General features: G+C 43.5%; 2 protein-coding genes across 4 annotated transcripts; both read right to left on the bottom strand.

Annotated features, from left to right (window-relative positions):
- Positions 1-114: 114 nt before the first annotated feature.
- rhoh (ras homolog family member H) lies at positions 115-3,030 on the bottom strand. Of its 3 annotated transcripts, none has more exons than XM_076294717.1 (2): positions 2,891-3,030; positions 115-1,583 (listed from the first exon to the last, which is right to left on the bottom strand). In XM_076294717.1, exon 2 carries the CDS (start codon positions 1,330-1,332, stop codon positions 760-762), a length of 573 nt encoding a protein of 190 aa, XP_076150832.1. In that variant the 5' UTR covers positions 1,333-1,583; positions 2,891-3,030; the 3' UTR covers positions 115-759. The 3 variants fall into 3 exon arrangements, with proteins under 3 accessions (XP_076150832.1, XP_076150831.1, XP_076150830.1); XM_076294716.1 differs by lacking the exon at positions 2,891-3,030 and adding an exon at positions 2,629-2,685; XM_076294715.1 differs by lacking the exon at positions 2,891-3,030 and adding an exon at positions 2,445-2,679.
- Positions 3,031-3,345: 315 nt separating this feature from the next.
- n4bp2 (NEDD4 binding protein 2) lies at positions 3,346-16,635 on the bottom strand. The gene is made up of 16 exons (XM_076294711.1): positions 16,232-16,635; positions 14,906-15,707; positions 14,695-14,819; positions 14,147-14,235; positions 13,911-13,987; positions 13,710-13,823; positions 11,027-13,254; positions 10,806-10,888; positions 10,666-10,711; positions 10,254-10,498; positions 10,005-10,129; positions 8,670-8,802; positions 8,373-8,540; positions 5,014-5,182; positions 4,488-4,611; positions 3,346-4,367 (listed from the first exon to the last, which is right to left on the bottom strand). Exons 1-16 carry the CDS (start codon positions 16,497-16,499, stop codon positions 4,307-4,309), a joined length of 4,857 nt encoding a protein of 1,618 aa, XP_076150826.1. The 5' UTR covers positions 16,500-16,635; the 3' UTR covers positions 3,346-4,306.
- Between the last annotated feature and the right edge of the window lie 391 nt (positions 16,636-17,026).

Below are 17,026 nucleotides of genomic sequence, written 5' to 3'. Positions count from 1 at the left end.
ATGATTTTTGTGTACCGTTACACCCCTACTAATCAATAACGATGCAGATATCCGTTTTATGCCATACTGTTACATTTCATTATACTTCACTTCAAATTGTGCCAAACTCAGTGAAATAATTACTCTGTTTATTCAGGTGAGCAATCATTTAACTCCAAAAGACATATATTTCTAAAAATCATATAGTGCTTTCACGAAAACAGGAATATTTGAATACTTTGGTCCATTTTCAAGTCCATTCTCCTTCCGTAACATTATATTAAATTTTTTGATAAAATAACCAAAAACAGATCCATTGATTACATTTACAGTCCATTGATTACATTTCTGTTGTTGATTTTGTTGTTTTCATTTAAATGCCATTTTATCCTGTTTAAACTCTGTGTGGGGAATCAATCTATGAGTATTTCACATAAACTATGCTCTGAAAATGAAAGTTTCATTTGAGTTGCTGTATTTTCATAGATTGATTTAAACAATTCATCTGATGAATTTTAATCAATCGCTCTCCAAGAACACACAGTCAGTCTTGAGAGGGAGTTTCACTGGTGAAACAGACATGACAACATTGGGGAGTTCAAAAGTGAACCATAAGCATTTAGGCTAATTTTTCTTCTCAGTAAAACTTGTTCTCCACGTTCATCTGAAGATCAATTGATTTAGTGTCTATAAACATACAACTGGAAAGCTCTGAGCATAGCTCTGTGCATGCCCTTGTTTGAGAGTGACATCTTAATGAGGTACGCCAACAAGTCAGGGTTACGAAGTCTTGCAGAGGTCAAAGCTGAAGAGGCGGCGGCGCGAGCGCTTCTTGGACTGGTTGACTGCTGTCCTCACAGCACACTCAAACACCTGCTGGACACCACGGTTGCTAAGCGCAGAGCACTCCAGGTAGCCCCTGGCTCGGATCTCCTGGGCCAGCCGCTTCCCATCTGCTGCGGAGTAACAACTACCCCGGTGAGGGCCCATCTCACGCTGGTCTGTCTGTGTGGCCACTACAAGCACTGGGACACGAGGAAGATGCTCTCGAACCTCCGCTATCCACTTCTGCCGCACACTAGCAAAAGATGGCGGTTTGGCCACTGAGTAACAAATAAGGACCACGTCTGCCTGTTGGTAGGACATAGGCCGAACATGCCGAAAGGTGTCATTTCCAGCCGTATCCCACAATCCCAAGCTGATCTGCACACCATCCATGAACACCTCTACTCCTGTGTTGTCATAAATGGTGGGTTTATACATTTCTGGAAAAGTCTCAGAGGTGAAGCGAACAAGTAGAGCAGTCTTCCCGACTGCGCTGTCCCCTACCAGAACACACTTAATGGAGTTCATGATTGACACACCGAGGAATAACTGGTAACACCACCGTGATCTTTAGTCCTGAGGGGAGAGCTGGCCGAGAGCTCAGAGGCTGGGATCAATGCTGCACATGATGGACACTGCCTTGTCCAAGTCTCATCTGTTCAGCTGGTTAAAATGTTCAAGTCAAAGAGCAGATGCTCAGTTTGGCCCTCCCAGTGTCTACCTTATGTGCTATACAGGGTTCCTTTTTGGCATCTTGCTTCACATAACAGTCAAGACACCTGGAGAACGAAAAAGTGAGAGAGGAGAAAGGTAGATATAGACTGTTTAAAAAGATGAATACTTCAAGAACATCAAAGAAGCATAATCAGTGAACAAAATCTGGCATTTCTGCTCTCTACAGGGACCTTGTACACATTCTAGAAAACAGATGTCGCAGTCGTTAAACTGAACGACCACAAAACATTGATGTTAAATGCAGTGCTTTGCAAAAATGTTTGTAGGCCTAATCATTATCTCTGAATGTAATATATAAATGGCTTCAATAAAGCGTTTGCTTATAAAATGTGTTTTTTAAACCAAATTGTTTCATAACCTTATTTGGTGAAATTGTAAGGAACTGTTTCTGTTGAGTTCCTAAAGATACTTATTCTATATTCGTTCAATGTTTGTGTCTTATTACCTTTCACTAACCAAGGACATACAAAGGAATAAACTGGTATATGTTAATGGAAATAGAATCAGGCTTATCCAAAGGGACTAAACAGATATCCAAAGCATCCACAAACTTAAAGGATATTATCAATATACTTATTATCAATATACTTATACTTAAAAAATGAATAGATCAACAAAATGCAGTGGTTTGTTTTTTGATTGTTTTTATCTTAACGTTACGCTGTTCTATCTTTAGGCCTACTTTGCCCTTTCACCAAAGGGCGTCATCACTCACAGGCAAAACGAAATACGTCTGTAAGATTCCAAAAGGCCTAGGCCGAAGATTCGCACCATTTCGATTAACTTCATACCAACATAAACTTGTGGCCTATAGTCTAAGTATTTCAAACTATTACAAACAGCAGCCTAACTTTGCTAAATGTGTGTGAAAACAAAATATTAGCCTACAAGCCATTTTTTCTTACCACGTCAGTGTTCGATGAACAAACTGCTTGAGAAACGGACAGATGAAATATTGGTTCTGATCAAAAATATAGGCCTAAGTGTTAAAAATGATAAGCCCCTTTACCCACATTGAAAGCAACGCAAAACTTCACTGACTAAACATAAACCTTCCAGTGAATTTAGGCTTACTTAATCTAAAAATACCTGAGATGATGTAGTCGTTAGTCACAACGCGAATGAAGGAACTAGGCAATGTATCACTTCCATCTGATGTAAAGGAAGTATTTTTCTCAAGAACTTTTGTGTGCATCCGCTGGGGCGTGTGCATCTGAGGCGGGGGTGTTTTAATGTATCTGTATCCTTCTCTCACACGTGTGTAAAACTGTAGCCTAAATTGATACCATGAAATGACATGATCCGTCAAAAATTATCATTAGCCTACAAAAAAAATGGATTATAGGCCTACCTTAGTTAGAGCTTGCACCTTCTGAGTAGACCCACGTTCACTTAGGAGCTAAATAAAATGAGGTTAAATGAGTCCTCCGTACATATTTCTCAATTTCTAGAAGAAAATGAAGTGTCAACCAATAGGCCTACATAGACTAATGTGATCCCATAGTGTGTTCCGCTACATGTCCCTCTTTAGTAGCCTATAGACCCGCATAGTAGGCTACCAGAGCCGTAGGCCACATGTCTCTACTGCTCTCTACCGGCGTGTGGTAATATGACATCTATACAGTAACCTGCGTCGATTCTTGCCCTCGCGTCATACTGCGTGCGCTCTCATTTCATTGCAAAGATCGTGACCTTTTCGTGCCGAAACTTGATAGCCGTGTGCATATTAGTCATTGATTCCGCTGAGTTGTTCACTTCCATCACAACACACAAACAGCGTAGTGGCAGCCTTTTAATTTTGTCATTTTAATAACAAAATAAATCCCCATTAGGGCAATACAAAATATACATTTAAATTTGTTAAAACACTTTTTTCAGTTTAAAAAAAATCAAGTTATTCTGCCTTGATTACATGAGTATAAAAACGGGAAAGGAAAGATTTACAATTAAGCCAACAATTTCATTGAAACTAGAATTACATTCTAATAAATGCCCATATCAATTCACATTGAGGTTTAACAATGGCCCAGATAAAAATAGTCAAGCCATTACTAAAGCTTTAACAGGCATTGCCAAGCTAAATTTGCCAAAGTGAGAAGAGACATCCCTTTATACATCTGCTCTCTCTCACTTCAACACACACAAAATAAAACATCAACTATCAAATATAGAACATATTTGTACACATTAGAAGACATTAGTTTGCCCTGAGAATGTCACCGTACAGAGACCCTAAAGGGACATGTGCAAAAAAAAATGTTTCTAAGTGTAGACGAGAAACTCTGTTGCACACCAGATACTTCACCAAAAAAAGAGAGATTTTCAGATTTTGCCCATGTCCTCTTAAGGTTTTTGAGTTTTTGGCGATCACGAGAACATTTATGGTGCTAACGGATTAAGAATGTGCCCACTTTGCACAGTTGAAGACACCACCAGTCTTTTATATTCAAAGCAGTACAAGACAATCACAGGTATTCTGTGAAGGCAGATTAACATGGTGCAAAATAACAATAAGCAAAATATTTCATAGGCTCTACTTCCAAACAAACTATCATTTAAAAATGTCTCAGGCGTACTGTGCACTGAAGATGTTTAAAGGATCCTCTTCACACAACACACAGTGCTGACTGCTGGTCCGCCCTGGGAGAGCAGGCCTGGAGATCAGAGCAGCTCCAGCAACAGACATGAGCATCCGTTTGGAATAGAGGCAGAGAGGAGGAAGAGGAGGCTGCGTGGGTGAAGGGCCCACGGCAGCAGCAGTCATCATTCATGCTTTTACCTCCTTCTGCAATGAGACTAGAACTAAACCTCCATTTGGCTCCGTAAACCTGGGAGAGAGAGAAAGGATGAGAGCATACAGAAGATATGTAAGTGTATAAGTATCTTTCTTTACTGTTGTAAACTATGGTTAAGTTGTCTAAGTGCTTGTGAGTGTATGCATTCATTACTCGTAATGCTTGCTCTTGAGATAGTCGATGACAGCAGGCCTAATTTTGGCCACTCCCCCTTGGCTGCGGTTTCCTCTTCCTGTGATGACTGACAGCTGAGGTTTGCATAGACCCTGTTTGTACTCTAAGCAAACATACACAGTATTTCAGTTCAGCAATACATTTTAAATAAAAATACTAAGACAAATCCACCTGAAAAGCCTTTACAATTAACAGTACCAAATAAATGTCAACGCTAACAGTCTGCAGATATCATAAAGATGGTGTTCAGCTATGACAATGCCACAAGAAGAAACGCAGTAAATGAGCTTTAAGAAAGTGAAGGGAAAATTCAATAAACTGTTTTCAAATGGGAGATGTTAGGGGTTACCAGGCAAGGATTCCAGGAAAGGTAAACATTTAAAGCTAATCACAAATTAAAAATGACAACCTAACAGACAACCCTTCACTGCCTCAAACCACAACTCCAACTGCCTTCTCAACTGTCTTTGAGGGCCTAGTGCTATCTCCTCGTGTATGTGCACACCTGTGCTTTTCACTTTGAGGATCCTCTGGAGGTGTTCTAGGGCCTCGCTGACATGCAGGCCATGGAGATCTAGAACATTCTGTGGCAGAAGTGAGGCATTCACTCGCCCAAAAATGCACAGTGCAGCACGATGGTTCGCCTCTCGCATCTTCTGACCATGCAAATGGCCCTGTAAAACAAACACACACACACACACATTCTGCTCATTCCTGTTTGATAATGTATGTATGTATGTCAGGATACTGGTGTATTTAAGGTTGCAAATAATCTCGTCAATCAGGTCATATCACTTGTCCTTTTGAATGTGTCTGTACATGTATCATTTCGTGTAAATGTGTGTCTGACTCACTCAGGGTGTTTTCACATATAGTTCCTTTTAAAAGAACTGAACTCAGTCCACTAAAAGGGGACCAGAAAAGTGGACTAAAACAAAAGGGACTCATTTTCATTATGTGAGAATATATTTTCAGAATGAATTCTGATCTGAAGTTATTGCAAATATCTGTCAGTCAACATGCCAGCCAATCACACTGTCTAACTCACTGTTGCTATGGCAACTATAAATCACATGTCTAAAATGACGAGTGAACATCAGCCTGTTAACTGCCCTGCTCAGAATGAAGGCTACTCGTATGTTTTCTACACGCAAGAAGAGTTCGACAGAGCCCAGCAGATCATGAAAAATTGTGAGCAATGTAATCCAAAGTTCGCTAATTCTTCATTAGTTAGGCTATCAATAGCTTGGATGAAAAGAAATTCAGCGGAACGCACCAAATTTCTAACCAAATTACAAATGTCTGTAGGCCTATTATGAACCTAATGATAAGTTATTTTTTAAATAATAAACGACATGCCTTCTCTTTTGGCAATGGAAAGTCAAGTAGGACAAAATAGGCTAGCCTACAATGCAAAATGAAACGATCTGAGTTCGTTTAGAAGCCTGAAAGGGACCAAGTGTGAAAACACCCTCACTCTTTCTCCATTTCTTTCTGTGTGTGTGTGTGTGTGTGTGTGTGTATGATGGCTAGTGTCTGCCACAGTGAATGACATCACACACATCAGAACACAACAGAAAGGAAATTCCTACAAAGCATTAAATAGATGACGACAACGCAAGACTGTATTGGGAGGATACAGGGGAAGCTGGTATCTCTTGACTTTGCTGACCACTCTGTCTTTCATTCTATGTACAGAAATGCTGCTGTATTGAGGAGGACAAGGCCAGGCTACAGGTTACCAACCAAAAGATGTGCCTAAATTCAAACAGTCAATGCATGCTGCTGGATTTGCTCAAAAGCTCTGATGTGTTTTTTGTAACATCCCTACCACCCCTGATGTAGTGTTCTTGGATAAAGATAAATCATAAGGAAGTGCTAATCCTAGAGATAGGCTGTGTTGATGACCAATATATTGACATTACCAATATTTAGCCTTCTATGATAAACTAAGGATCAGCCCATAACAGCAAAGATCAGTGATTTAGGCTACGTCTACACAAAACCAACGGGTGTATTTTCTCTTAGCGATTTCTCTATGGTACGCATTATGATCTGAATGGGTAAAAAAACAAAATATGTATCATATTTACCCGTTGCCCACAGGCAACATTGTACCATTGTGGAACACCATCATAACCAAATCATAATATCTTCAAATCATCATGTAGATTATTTTAAATTACTGTTTATTAAAATTAGCAGTAGTAAAAAGCATTACAATAAGTAAAAAATCCCCTCCATTCCCTCAATGACTTTAAGTATGGCCCATTGTGATTCCATTACAGTACAATGATGCCTGTGGGCAACATGCAGATTTTTGCTATTTTTTAAAATATACATTATACATACAAATTATTTAAATCTTATCAATGAAGGTTGTCCGTTTTTTTGAAGAATGTAAACTTGAGGGAAATTAGTGAAAGTCACACTTTTTTTAGGGAGAAAATATGATACCCAGCCAAACGTGTGCATGTGCTGAAATAAGGGTCAAAATAGCCGCCTGAGGGGCATGTGACCACTATTTTGCATTTTCATTGGTTAGTATTGAGTTGTCCAGTTCTTAAAGAGGTATTTCATTTTATTTCAGCAAGGCAAAATAGGCTATGTTGCCTATTTTGAAAAAAAAAACTTGCATGTACACACAGAGGTGAAAGTGGCTAAAAGTGCTGTAGTGCATATGCCAGACCAGTTGATGGCGCCGGGCCGTGGCTTCACATTTAATTTGCATAGAAGACAAAACATTGTTGAAACAGTTTGTTATAAGTATAAGCCTATACAGGCACTTAACTCAGCTAAGGAGGTGATAGCCCTTGTTTTTTTTTACATTAGTGATCCCCCCCCTTTATCTATTTATTTCATCTTTATTAGTATTTATTGGTTTTTATTTCTTGTAGTTCTTTATTACTTGTATTTTCACTCCAACACAACTCTGCAATTATTTATTATTTTACTCAGACAAGCTGCTGTTTTTTATCAGTGTTAATTGTGGTGTGGTTTGTGTTGTATCCTTCATGTGATGTCTTCCTGCTGCATCCAAATTGCCCTTTTTGGGACAAAGAATAAACTGAACTGAACTGAACTAAGCAGTCGCATAAAATAAGAAGACTACAGACAATTCGGTTTTCAATTCAACTGTTAAAATAATAAAGTCAATTTTCAAGGTATGTGACTGCTATGTGGAATTTCAAATGCTCACGTATTGTATTAGGTCTGAGCACCACTAGAGAAAACATTAACATGCATCAGTCATAGATTGTAGTAAGGTAATGTTTAACTAAGTTCCGCTAAAGGTGTGTTTCTAACAGCCACAAAAGGCTGATACATTGTGCACATAAATCATGACAGGAAAAAGAAAAAAACATTTTAATATGATAAACAAATGGTTTGGTTTGTTCTGACAAGCAGCGTGTCAGGTCGAGTGCGATGGCTGAGTTGAGGGGTGGGGCTATGTCGTCATAAAATTGCTGGCTGTGCAGTCTACACAGCAAAAATTAGCCGGCGGTTTCAAAAAATCCCACTTCGGAACCCGGTTACAAAATCTACCGGTTACAGCCTCCTAAAATGCTGGCGTCGTGTACACGCAAGTGTAGACGGGCCCTTAGTCTATGCATGTGATTGGGTGAGTTGGCAGCCTGGGGCATATTCACAAACTAACCATTAGTGGGTTATGATTGACAGGACTGCCTGAGAGCTAACGGAATTCTGCTCCATATCAGATGTAATAATCAGCCTTGCTGTGTAGTGCAGGTGATGTGTTAAGAGATGCATTTCACCTCAAGAAACATGTGAGAAAAGTGATTGATGGGTTCAAATAAAATATTGAAATGTGTGTGGTAGTTCATGTATATATGAGTGTCTCACCTGTTGAGCGTAGAAGCTTGCCACCTGTCTCTTGCCACGCCTATGGGCCTCAGCTGCTTTGCTAAAGCATTCCTGTTGTTTGAACCTATGCAGGTTGGCCTCTGCCCGAAGGTCCTGATACTCAGGCTCGTCTGTTTCCTGGAACACTGGCTCAGGCTCCTGCTGTTTCTGAACCCGAACAGACAGACAGCCAGACAGATAGACAGACATACACACAGAAAATGTTTTGTTAGGAGAACTGAAAAAGGCATTGTTAGACGTTTTGAGGCATTGTGAGAGGAACAAAAAGAAACCAACCCTTTCCCTGCTGGGTGTTCTTGGTGTGTGAGTGTGGTTATGTTGGGGGCCAGAGTCTGTTGCCACAACATTTTTGACAGGCCCCACATCCAGAAGACAGTGCAGGTATTTCTCAGTCTGCTCCAGACTGTAACTGCCGTAAACAACAGAATGAGCTCAAATACACTCTGAACACTAGTGCAGGGCAGATTCAAACACCAGAAATAACTCCAGGTCCGCTTACTCCAGTCATGTTTGACTGGATTAGGACAAAGGTTTGACAGCTTTGTGAACAGCACCTAAGAGCAAACAAATGTGCCTGTGGATGATGCATGGTAGAGTCCCACTTTGGGAAACTGACTGTTGTTCATTGCAGGCCTACTAAGAATATACACTGCTCAAAAAAATTAAGGGAACACTTACAATTTTCCACATTGTTAAAACACATTTTTTGAATTTTCTCCATTCTCAAACTACATTCACAGAATGTCTGACAGTTCTTGCAAAATAAAACACTCGCCTCAAAAGTTTTACTTGTGCTCAGAATCAAACAGTGTCAGAGTACTGATGCAGTGTATGATTGAAGTGTTCAGTGTATGATTGAAGTGTTCCCTTAATTTTTTTAACAGTATATTTACACCTATTAGCATTACAGAGTTGCATATTACATTGTTATAGTTGGCTAAGTGTCTATAGTTGCCAATTATTTGTTTGATTATTTGATTCATGTGAGTTTATTACGACTTAAAGGGGAACTATTCAGGTTTTTTAGCTTAATTTACCTTCGGAGTCATTGGAATGGTTATATGACCTTTTCTGGGGTGAGTGGTGGCCATTTTGCTTCCCCTTAGCGTCTGTGAGCTGAAAAACCAGCCTTGCAACTTTGAGACAGAAAGTCTTGCGGTCTCGCGATGTAACAAATTGCTTTACTGCACTACACACATACACTCCAGGCACCGGCTAGAACAAGGTAGCGATGGACTTTCTCAGTCATTCATCATGGCAGAGCCAGCGAAAAGCAAAAAAGAGAGTAAACCGTTGTCAGAGGAACAGGGAAAGAGGAAACTGCAGACTGACTGATTGAGGAGTATCGTAAAATATATAATCTGAAGCTGTAGGGGGAGCTCTGCAGAGAAACCTGCAAGTAAAAAGCGAGAAAACAGCGAAGAAATTGCCTAAAATGCATAGGGAGGCTTTAACAGATCTCGCTACCACCAAGTTAAAACGTAAGACTTGGCTGTAAGCATTTGATTTGTAATGTATAGTAGGAATATGGGAGATTCAAATGCTTATAGATGGCAGTGGAAAGAACATCTCTGCTAGTGATGCCATGGAACACTGAGATCACTGTCTTACCTGTTGTGTCTGAAGATGTCTTTGAGGAAGAGTCTGTCGATGGTGGGGAAGAGTGAGAACAGCTGTTTCTCCTTCAACATGGCAGCCCCATCTCTCAGCTCTGGATCCCAGTGACTCAATCTGGACTGTATGTAAACACACACACACACACTTCTTACTCACAAAACACACACATCTCACACAATGCTGGGCTCATCGGCATGTGTGTGTGTTTGTGGTGGTGGTGTGGTGGTGTGGAATATGAGTTACCTTTTCAATGTCTTGTAGTGCCTGTTCTTCTGACATGATATCCCTTAGAGACACATATGGCTGGGAAAGATTCCTGTGCTGGAGTGTCTTCAGTGTAATCTGATTTGCCACAATTGGAGTGTCTTCAGTGTAATCTGATTGGCCAACGAGAGATGCATAGCCATCGACACCAATCAGGAAGTGAGGTTTAGTTCCGTCTTGTGGTCTGGACATACCACTCTGTGATTCACCCCAGTGGACGGAGCCTGTGTTATCAGGGTGGCAAGAAAATAAGCAGAACGTACAACGGATCAATAAATGATCATGGGGGAGGTTGGCCATTTCATTAAAAGTATTTTCACCATGTATAATTGAGCATGTGTTTGAGTGTGTGTCTGTGTGTGTGTGTGTGTGTGTGTGTGTATGTACGTACTTTCCTGTAGTAGGTGGTAGGACAGTGAAGCTTGTCTCTGCTTCTCCTGAAAAAACACCATAAAGATGAATGCTGTCAGGGTCACTCATTATAGTTCTGTGTGTCTCTGCGTGTATTCGCATGCAAGACCTCTGGCTCACCTGGATGGTTTCTTTCCATTTTTGATGCAGGAGTCGAGCAAGGTTCAGGTCCATCTTAACAGAACAGTCATCAGAGAACTCACCTTAAAAAGAGAGAGAGCGTACGAGAGACAGAGAGAGAGAGAGACAGAGAGAAAGAGAGAGAGAGAGAGAGAGATTCACTGCATTGTGTTGCAAACCCTCTGTATATGTGTGTGGGTGTGAGGGGGAAGTGCGCATACCTGGGTTGATGCCAACAGGGCCAAACAGCTCCGTGAGTTGTAGTGCAAGCTCAGTAGGCAGTCTGAGTTCCAGAGTCTGAATGTCCAGTGGCTTAGATCCCTTTGTTCTCTCCTTTCGTCTCTCCCTCTCTCTCTCCTGCTTCTCCCTCTCCTTTTCATCCTCCTCTCTCTTCGTCAACTTCTCCAGATGAGACAGTATCGACTGAGTAACAGCGTCCACGTCCTCCACTCTTCTCCTCATGTCCTCCTTTCCATCTCCCTCTACCCCTCCATCTTCTTCTTCCTGGAATCCCACTGTCCATCCAGACGCTTCAGGGCAGGCATCCAAGAACAAGCATGTCCCGGTGCCAGCAAATTCAGACAGATGCCTCTGACTCTGTGAAGACTCTTGCTGCTGTACAGCCTCTTGTGACTGACTGGTCATTGTGGCTTGGGCTGTTGGTTCGTGTGCAAACGGCTCTGGTGGGCTTTCAGAGTCCCGCGTGGGCTGTGCCTCGTCTTCATCAACCTCTGACCTCACATGTGTGCCGTCTGTAGCCTCGTCTGGTCTGCTGACCCTCATGTCAGCTGGGTCACGACTGCGGACATCTGCTTCCGTGTCTTCTCTCGTGTTATCTGCGATTCCAATCCCGACAGCTTTGACCTCCTCTCTTTCACTATCCTTTATCTTCTCTCTCTCCGCCTCATCCTTCTCTTCTGCCTTCTCCCTCTCACCCTCTTTAAGCCTACCCAATTCATCCTCATCTTCAGTTTCTGCCTCTTCGTCCTCACGGCTCAGTCTCTCTCCAGAATCCAGTAACAGGTTGGTGGTCCACTCCAGGTCTTGTTGGCATTTCTCATACAGGTCGTTTAGCGTTTCCACGGCGACGCCTGTAAAGTGGCGCATGAGGATACTCAGACCCTCGTCTTTCGTCCGGGCCTCCATGAGCTCCTCCTCCTCCACTTGGGCCCCTCGATCGTGGGTGACCCGTCGGCCCAGACATGCGCTCTCCGCCTCAGAGACAGCGGGGACAAAGTGAGATGCATTTCCTGTCAGGACTTTCTCGCCAGCCCCTTCCCACAACCCCCCGTGCTCCAGTCGCCAGAGAAGGGCAAAATCACAGGACTCTGTCTGTGTGGAGATACTGCAGGATGGAACCACCTCTATGGACGTGTCCTGAGTTTGGCACTCAGGCTGTAGTGGCGATTCAGTCTGTGTGTGGTGGGGTGACACTGATGCAGGTGTCTGATTGGTGAATGTGAGGGCCAGTCGGCAGGATTTGCCTGACCGCCGGTTAACTCTCCTCTTTTCCGAGACATGACCGCCGCCTGATCGTTCTCCATCCTCTCTTCCCTCCAGCCCTTTTGCATCACTCACTTCCTCCAACCCATCCTTGCCTTCTGTTGTCTCTTTCCCTTCATCCTTTCTGTCCTTCTCCATCTCCTCCTCTTCTTTGTTACTTTCTTCCCCACTCTCCTGTGCTCTGTCCTCCTCTCCCTTTTCAGCTCCCGCCCGCTCTTCCTCTCTGCTCGGGTTGGGAACATGTGTGGTGTCCTCGGTCAGGCAGCTGGGTGACGGCGGCTGGGTGTCGGGCCCAGAGCTGGGGCTGCTCTCCTCCTCGCTGTCAGACAGCTCGATGGGGCCGTCCACCTCCGCATCTCCCTGGAGCAGGTCCATTAGCTTCTGAAACTCGGAGAAGTCTGGCCCACCCCCAGCTCGCCGCACCTCGGTGCCACCGGCGTCATCTTGGCCGTGTGCCTCCTTGTCTCCGAGCCTGCGGTTGCTGGTGCGCTGACCTCGGGGCCCCTGACTCTCGCAGGGCCAGTCTCCAATAAACGTGAGTGGCGCTCCCTGTGCGTCGCCCCCCTTGGCAACCTCCGCTGGCACCTCTGCACTGCCTGCAGCAAAAATCTCTTCGCCACTGCCCGTGGCACAGTCCGCTTCTACAAACTCCTGTGCGGCAGCTGAGCTCAGCGCTGCAGCAGGCTGGGAATTAGCTGGACGCCTCCCTCTGTCTCTCTCCTTCCTCTCCCGCTGACCGATAGACTGAGAGAACATCACAGGCAGCTCCACATGTAAGCGCTGGTCCACGTCCTGGGGGTCCTGATAGAGATCCACAGAGTCCAGGAGCTCAGGTGGCTGTCCCATAAAGAAACTGCTCACAGGCACAGAGGACACGTCAGGGAGAGAAACAGGAGGAGGGGGTTCCAGCAGGTCCGGCCGCGGCAGGTCAGAGGTCACAGGAGGCCTGAAGAAAAAGGAAACTGGGGTGAAGATGTGTCCTACATTGAAACGTTAGTCTTTTGCTGCACCCATCATAAATGAAAATAAGCAACTTAAGCATCTAGGTGCTCCGGTGATCACCCCCTTTTACTGCATGACTGGTCCTCTCCTGTGAAGCACCAGATTGTGGAACTACCATTTTTAACATGACTGAACTCTCCACACTTTTGATCCAAATCTAATAATTCAGACTCAGACTCAACTTTCATACTTCTATATTAGGGCAACAAATATCTTTTTGTGTAACACAATGATAATATACAGCAGACTAAATCTCCCTTTTGCTCCTTACTATGAGTTCTATACAAATTGGAGCTTATCCGATAATGCAGTCCGTTATCACTACTTGAAGATGCACCCTATAAGATTCTTTGGCAAATGTAGAGAAACAGACATTTAATATATGTATGGGGTTCTCACTCTCTGTGAAGGTCGGGTCGTGCAGAGCCCATGATGGAGTGGACAGAGACATGCTTATCATAGCTATCCAGCATCCGTCGAATCTTCTCTCGATTCACACCGTGCTTTGTGTGTCTGCAGAGGGAGAGGGACAGTTCTGAAATGGTGTGTAAGTGGGGCTATGAAGCTAACGCTAAGAGCAATAAGGGATAAGAATCTTACTTCTCCAGCTCTCTGGGCTTGAACTTCCACCACGTGTCTGGCTCTCTGAACACAACTTTGTATTTCTGCTTCAAGGCCTGACAGAAATACAGAAATTAAAATGGACTACAGGCACAAGTCATCCCTATTTTGTGATGATGACACTGTATGTCTGTGTGTGTGTGTGTGTGTGTGTGTGTGTGTGACTGTGTGTGTATGTAGAGAGAGAGAGAGAGAGAGAGACAGAGAGAGCTCACCATGGCCACATAGGGTCTCATCTCCCAACTCTGCAAGTTAGTGTTATCAATAATGACAGGACTTTGGCCCCTCTCCATAGCCTCTTTAGCTGTTACAAAAGAATTGTTTACATATTAAATACCAACATTGTGATGGCAAGGACCTGTACTTTAGAGCCTGTCCACCTTGGTTGGACATATTAAGTCATGCAGGATGTTGAAGTATACTGTACAATGGGGGGTTGGAACATCACTATAAGGCGTGGGTTGGGGTTGGAGTATCATTTGCATTTATTCATTTAGAAGACAGGTTTTTTTTTACTATAAGTGACTTACATGTCAATTATATCACAAGGACCATTGTCCCCAGACGGTTGAAGCTGGGAAATGAACCGACAACTTTTCTGGCTACTGCATGCTAGCCCAGTACATTAACCACTATACTACCACCGCCCATCATACATGCCACCTCGAGGTGAGGTAGCCGGTGCCTAATCTTGAAACAGGTTTGTCATAGGAGGATAATCTTGAGGGCGTAGCTGCTAAAGATGTGGTGTATATTTTTGTACCTCTTTGCTGGTTCCACTCATGTGCTGTTCCCAGCTCCGATGGGTCGTAGCAGTAGTCTCCATGGCGACAGAAATATTCATCTGTGCTTAAAGACACACCCCCATGGTTGTGGTCTAACAGTGCCCTAAGCACGAAACACAAATGTTGCACGACTCAAGGATTGTGATAAGATCAAGATACTTTTTTATATATCAAAGAACACACACACACCTGGCTAAAGTTGATTTGCCGGATCCTGGAGCTCCTCTAAGCAGCACTACAACCCTGCCTTCGAAGCGGAGCCTGTGGTTGGGGGTGGGAGCTGTAGTGGGTTTGTTGCCGTAGACTGGCGGTTGCTGTGTGGTCCATGAGGTGGGGATGGTTGCTGTGGGTTTTAGAGGGGCCTGGCTGACAGACGCATAAGTTGACCAACGGGCAGCAAGGGTGGGATTTTGTACTACCGGCGTGATGAAGGACGGCACCTCTACTCGTGGGTGGAACTCTGGTGCCGTGATGTTCCAGGGGGCTCCCACTGCACGAGGCTGCTCATCTCTGCGATAGGCCTGGAAGGCTGAACCGCTGCCCCCTAGTCCAACTGACCCCCCAATTAGGTGACTAAAGTCCAGTCGATCACTCTGATTAACTGAAGTAGCCCCGGCAGCAAAGCTTAGCTCCCCCACTGGGGAATTCCCTCTGCTGGCCTGTTTCTGTTTAGGGCTGAAAGTCTGGTGATGCAAACTGGGGTTATTCAGCAAAGTCTGCTGAGGAGGGAACTGGGGAGTTGGAAGAAAGGACAGAGGCACAGAAGTAGACAGAGAAGATGGTTCTGACTGAAGGTGGTGTGGGAGTGCATGTGGTGTGTGAACTGCTAAGGTACTGGAGTCTGTAGTTTTGGGGTGGGAGGTGATGGATTGAGGAAGGTCAGGATTTAAGAGGGCTGCTGCAATCTCAAAACCAGAGACAGGAGGTGGCAAAGTAGGTGGACCCTTAGCAGCATCAGAGAGTTCCAGGAGGGAGTCCATTGCATTCTCCACTGTGACAGTTGATGGTGGGAATGAGGCAGAGAGGGAGAGAGAGAGAAATGTGAGAGATAGGTGGAGACAATGTAAATTGTAGACAACTTAAACAACACGCTTGATCATGCTACACAATTGTGCTATATAATAACTAACGGTACGCTGTTGTGCAGGGTTTCAATGTTAGCAATACTATCTAGTTAACTCACGTTACGACCACTTGTAACGGCAACACGGTTACAAGTACTAGTCACAGTAAAGATTAAGATAATCTTATTCTTTCTTATTGGCCACACAGTTACTGATATTGCTCTGCTTTTACTAAAGTGGCAAAGAGTGACACTATGACAAACGAGCAATGCATAAGCCAACTGAATTAAATGGGCCTGCTCTGGGCTATCGTTCTTCCTGAAACTGTCACGAGGCCCGCATACCTGCACCACCCCCTTTCTAGTAGGCTAACCAATCAACGGTACTGGTGTTCGCTTACATAAAGTTGACCATTCAGATGTTGATATCAGTGGTGTATAGCCAAACTTACTATTGAAATCACACTCCGTCAGTACCATGTGAATGACCTCGGGGTCCAAATGTGAGAATACCTCCTCCATGTTTCTCAATATATGTTCCCTATCAGTAAATCCCAGAGCAGTGGAGTTGGAAATGCCATATCCAGAGTTACTTCTGTTTGGTTCACCGTGTGGGAAAGATTCACTAGACCCGTAAACACGATTGTCGTTGCTCCGGGACTCGTTTAGCTGTCCAGGAACCCGCGCAGGACTCTGGCCATTTTTTCTCTTTTTAGGCATACTGATAGGGGCCACAGTTTACCCTTCATCCAGTTTTCTCCACTGTAGACTATTTACAACTCACAGTAAAAGCAAGAGGCGAAATCTGTATCGTCACAGGACCACGCAACCTTTCACAGAGAAAGTATCGTGCATTAGTACGAGCGCCTCGCGCGGTTGGAAATAAAACAGCTATATTATTGTGAAGCAAGTTGAAACATTTTGATGAAATCGTGTTTTAAACATTGCTTGTTTGTCTCACATAGTCGAAAGGGTAAAATACATTTTTGAAAAAATCAAGTCAAAGATTTTTAAATGACCCCTAATACTCTCTAATTAATTATAAGGCTATTTAAAGTCACTAAATAGAGAACCTAAATGTGGATGACTGAATGTTGATTATAATTAACTAGTCAGTTTTAATTAAACAGTTCTAACATATGAAGGCTGCAGAGGTGAAAAGTAACAGTAGCTGCTATCAAGCTATTTTTTAATAGATAAACTACGCCGCCTCCAATCCCCGGAAGTGGTAGGCTATTTGCTTTACT

Source organism: Alosa pseudoharengus, unplaced genomic scaffold, assembly GCF_046254945.1.
Source record: "Alosa pseudoharengus isolate Yale_2024_CS ecotype anadromous, Long Island Sound unplaced genomic scaffold, YU_APseudo_1.1 YU_APseudo_1.1_scf_2, whole genome shotgun sequence".
In the NCBI taxonomy this organism is placed as follows: Eukaryota; Metazoa; Chordata; class Actinopteri; order Clupeiformes; family Clupeidae; genus Alosa; species Alosa pseudoharengus.
The sequence above is the reverse complement of the archived record's forward strand: the minus strand, read 5'-3'. Positions and strand labels throughout refer to the sequence as shown.

What these genes read in the sequence shown, in the direction of transcription:
- n4bp2 (XM_076294711.1), bottom strand. Translation starts at nt 16,499, where the DNA reads ATGCCTAAAAAGAGAAAAAATGGCCAGAGTCCTGCGCGGGTTCCTGGA. An exon ending in AAGCCCAGAGAGCTGGAGAA is followed by an intron (nt 13,824 to 13,910) that starts GTAAGATTCTTA and finishes CTCCCTCTGCAG; the next exon opens with ACACACAAAGCACGGTGTGA. An exon ending in CAAGCTTCTACGCTCAACAG is followed by an intron (nt 5,183 to 8,372) that starts GTGAGACACTCA and finishes TTTGTTTTACAG; the next exon opens with GGCCATTTGCATGGTCAGAA.
- rhoh (XM_076294717.1), bottom strand. Translation starts at nt 1,332, where the DNA reads ATGAACTCCATTAAGTGTGTTCTGGTAGGGGACAGCGCAGTCGGGAAG.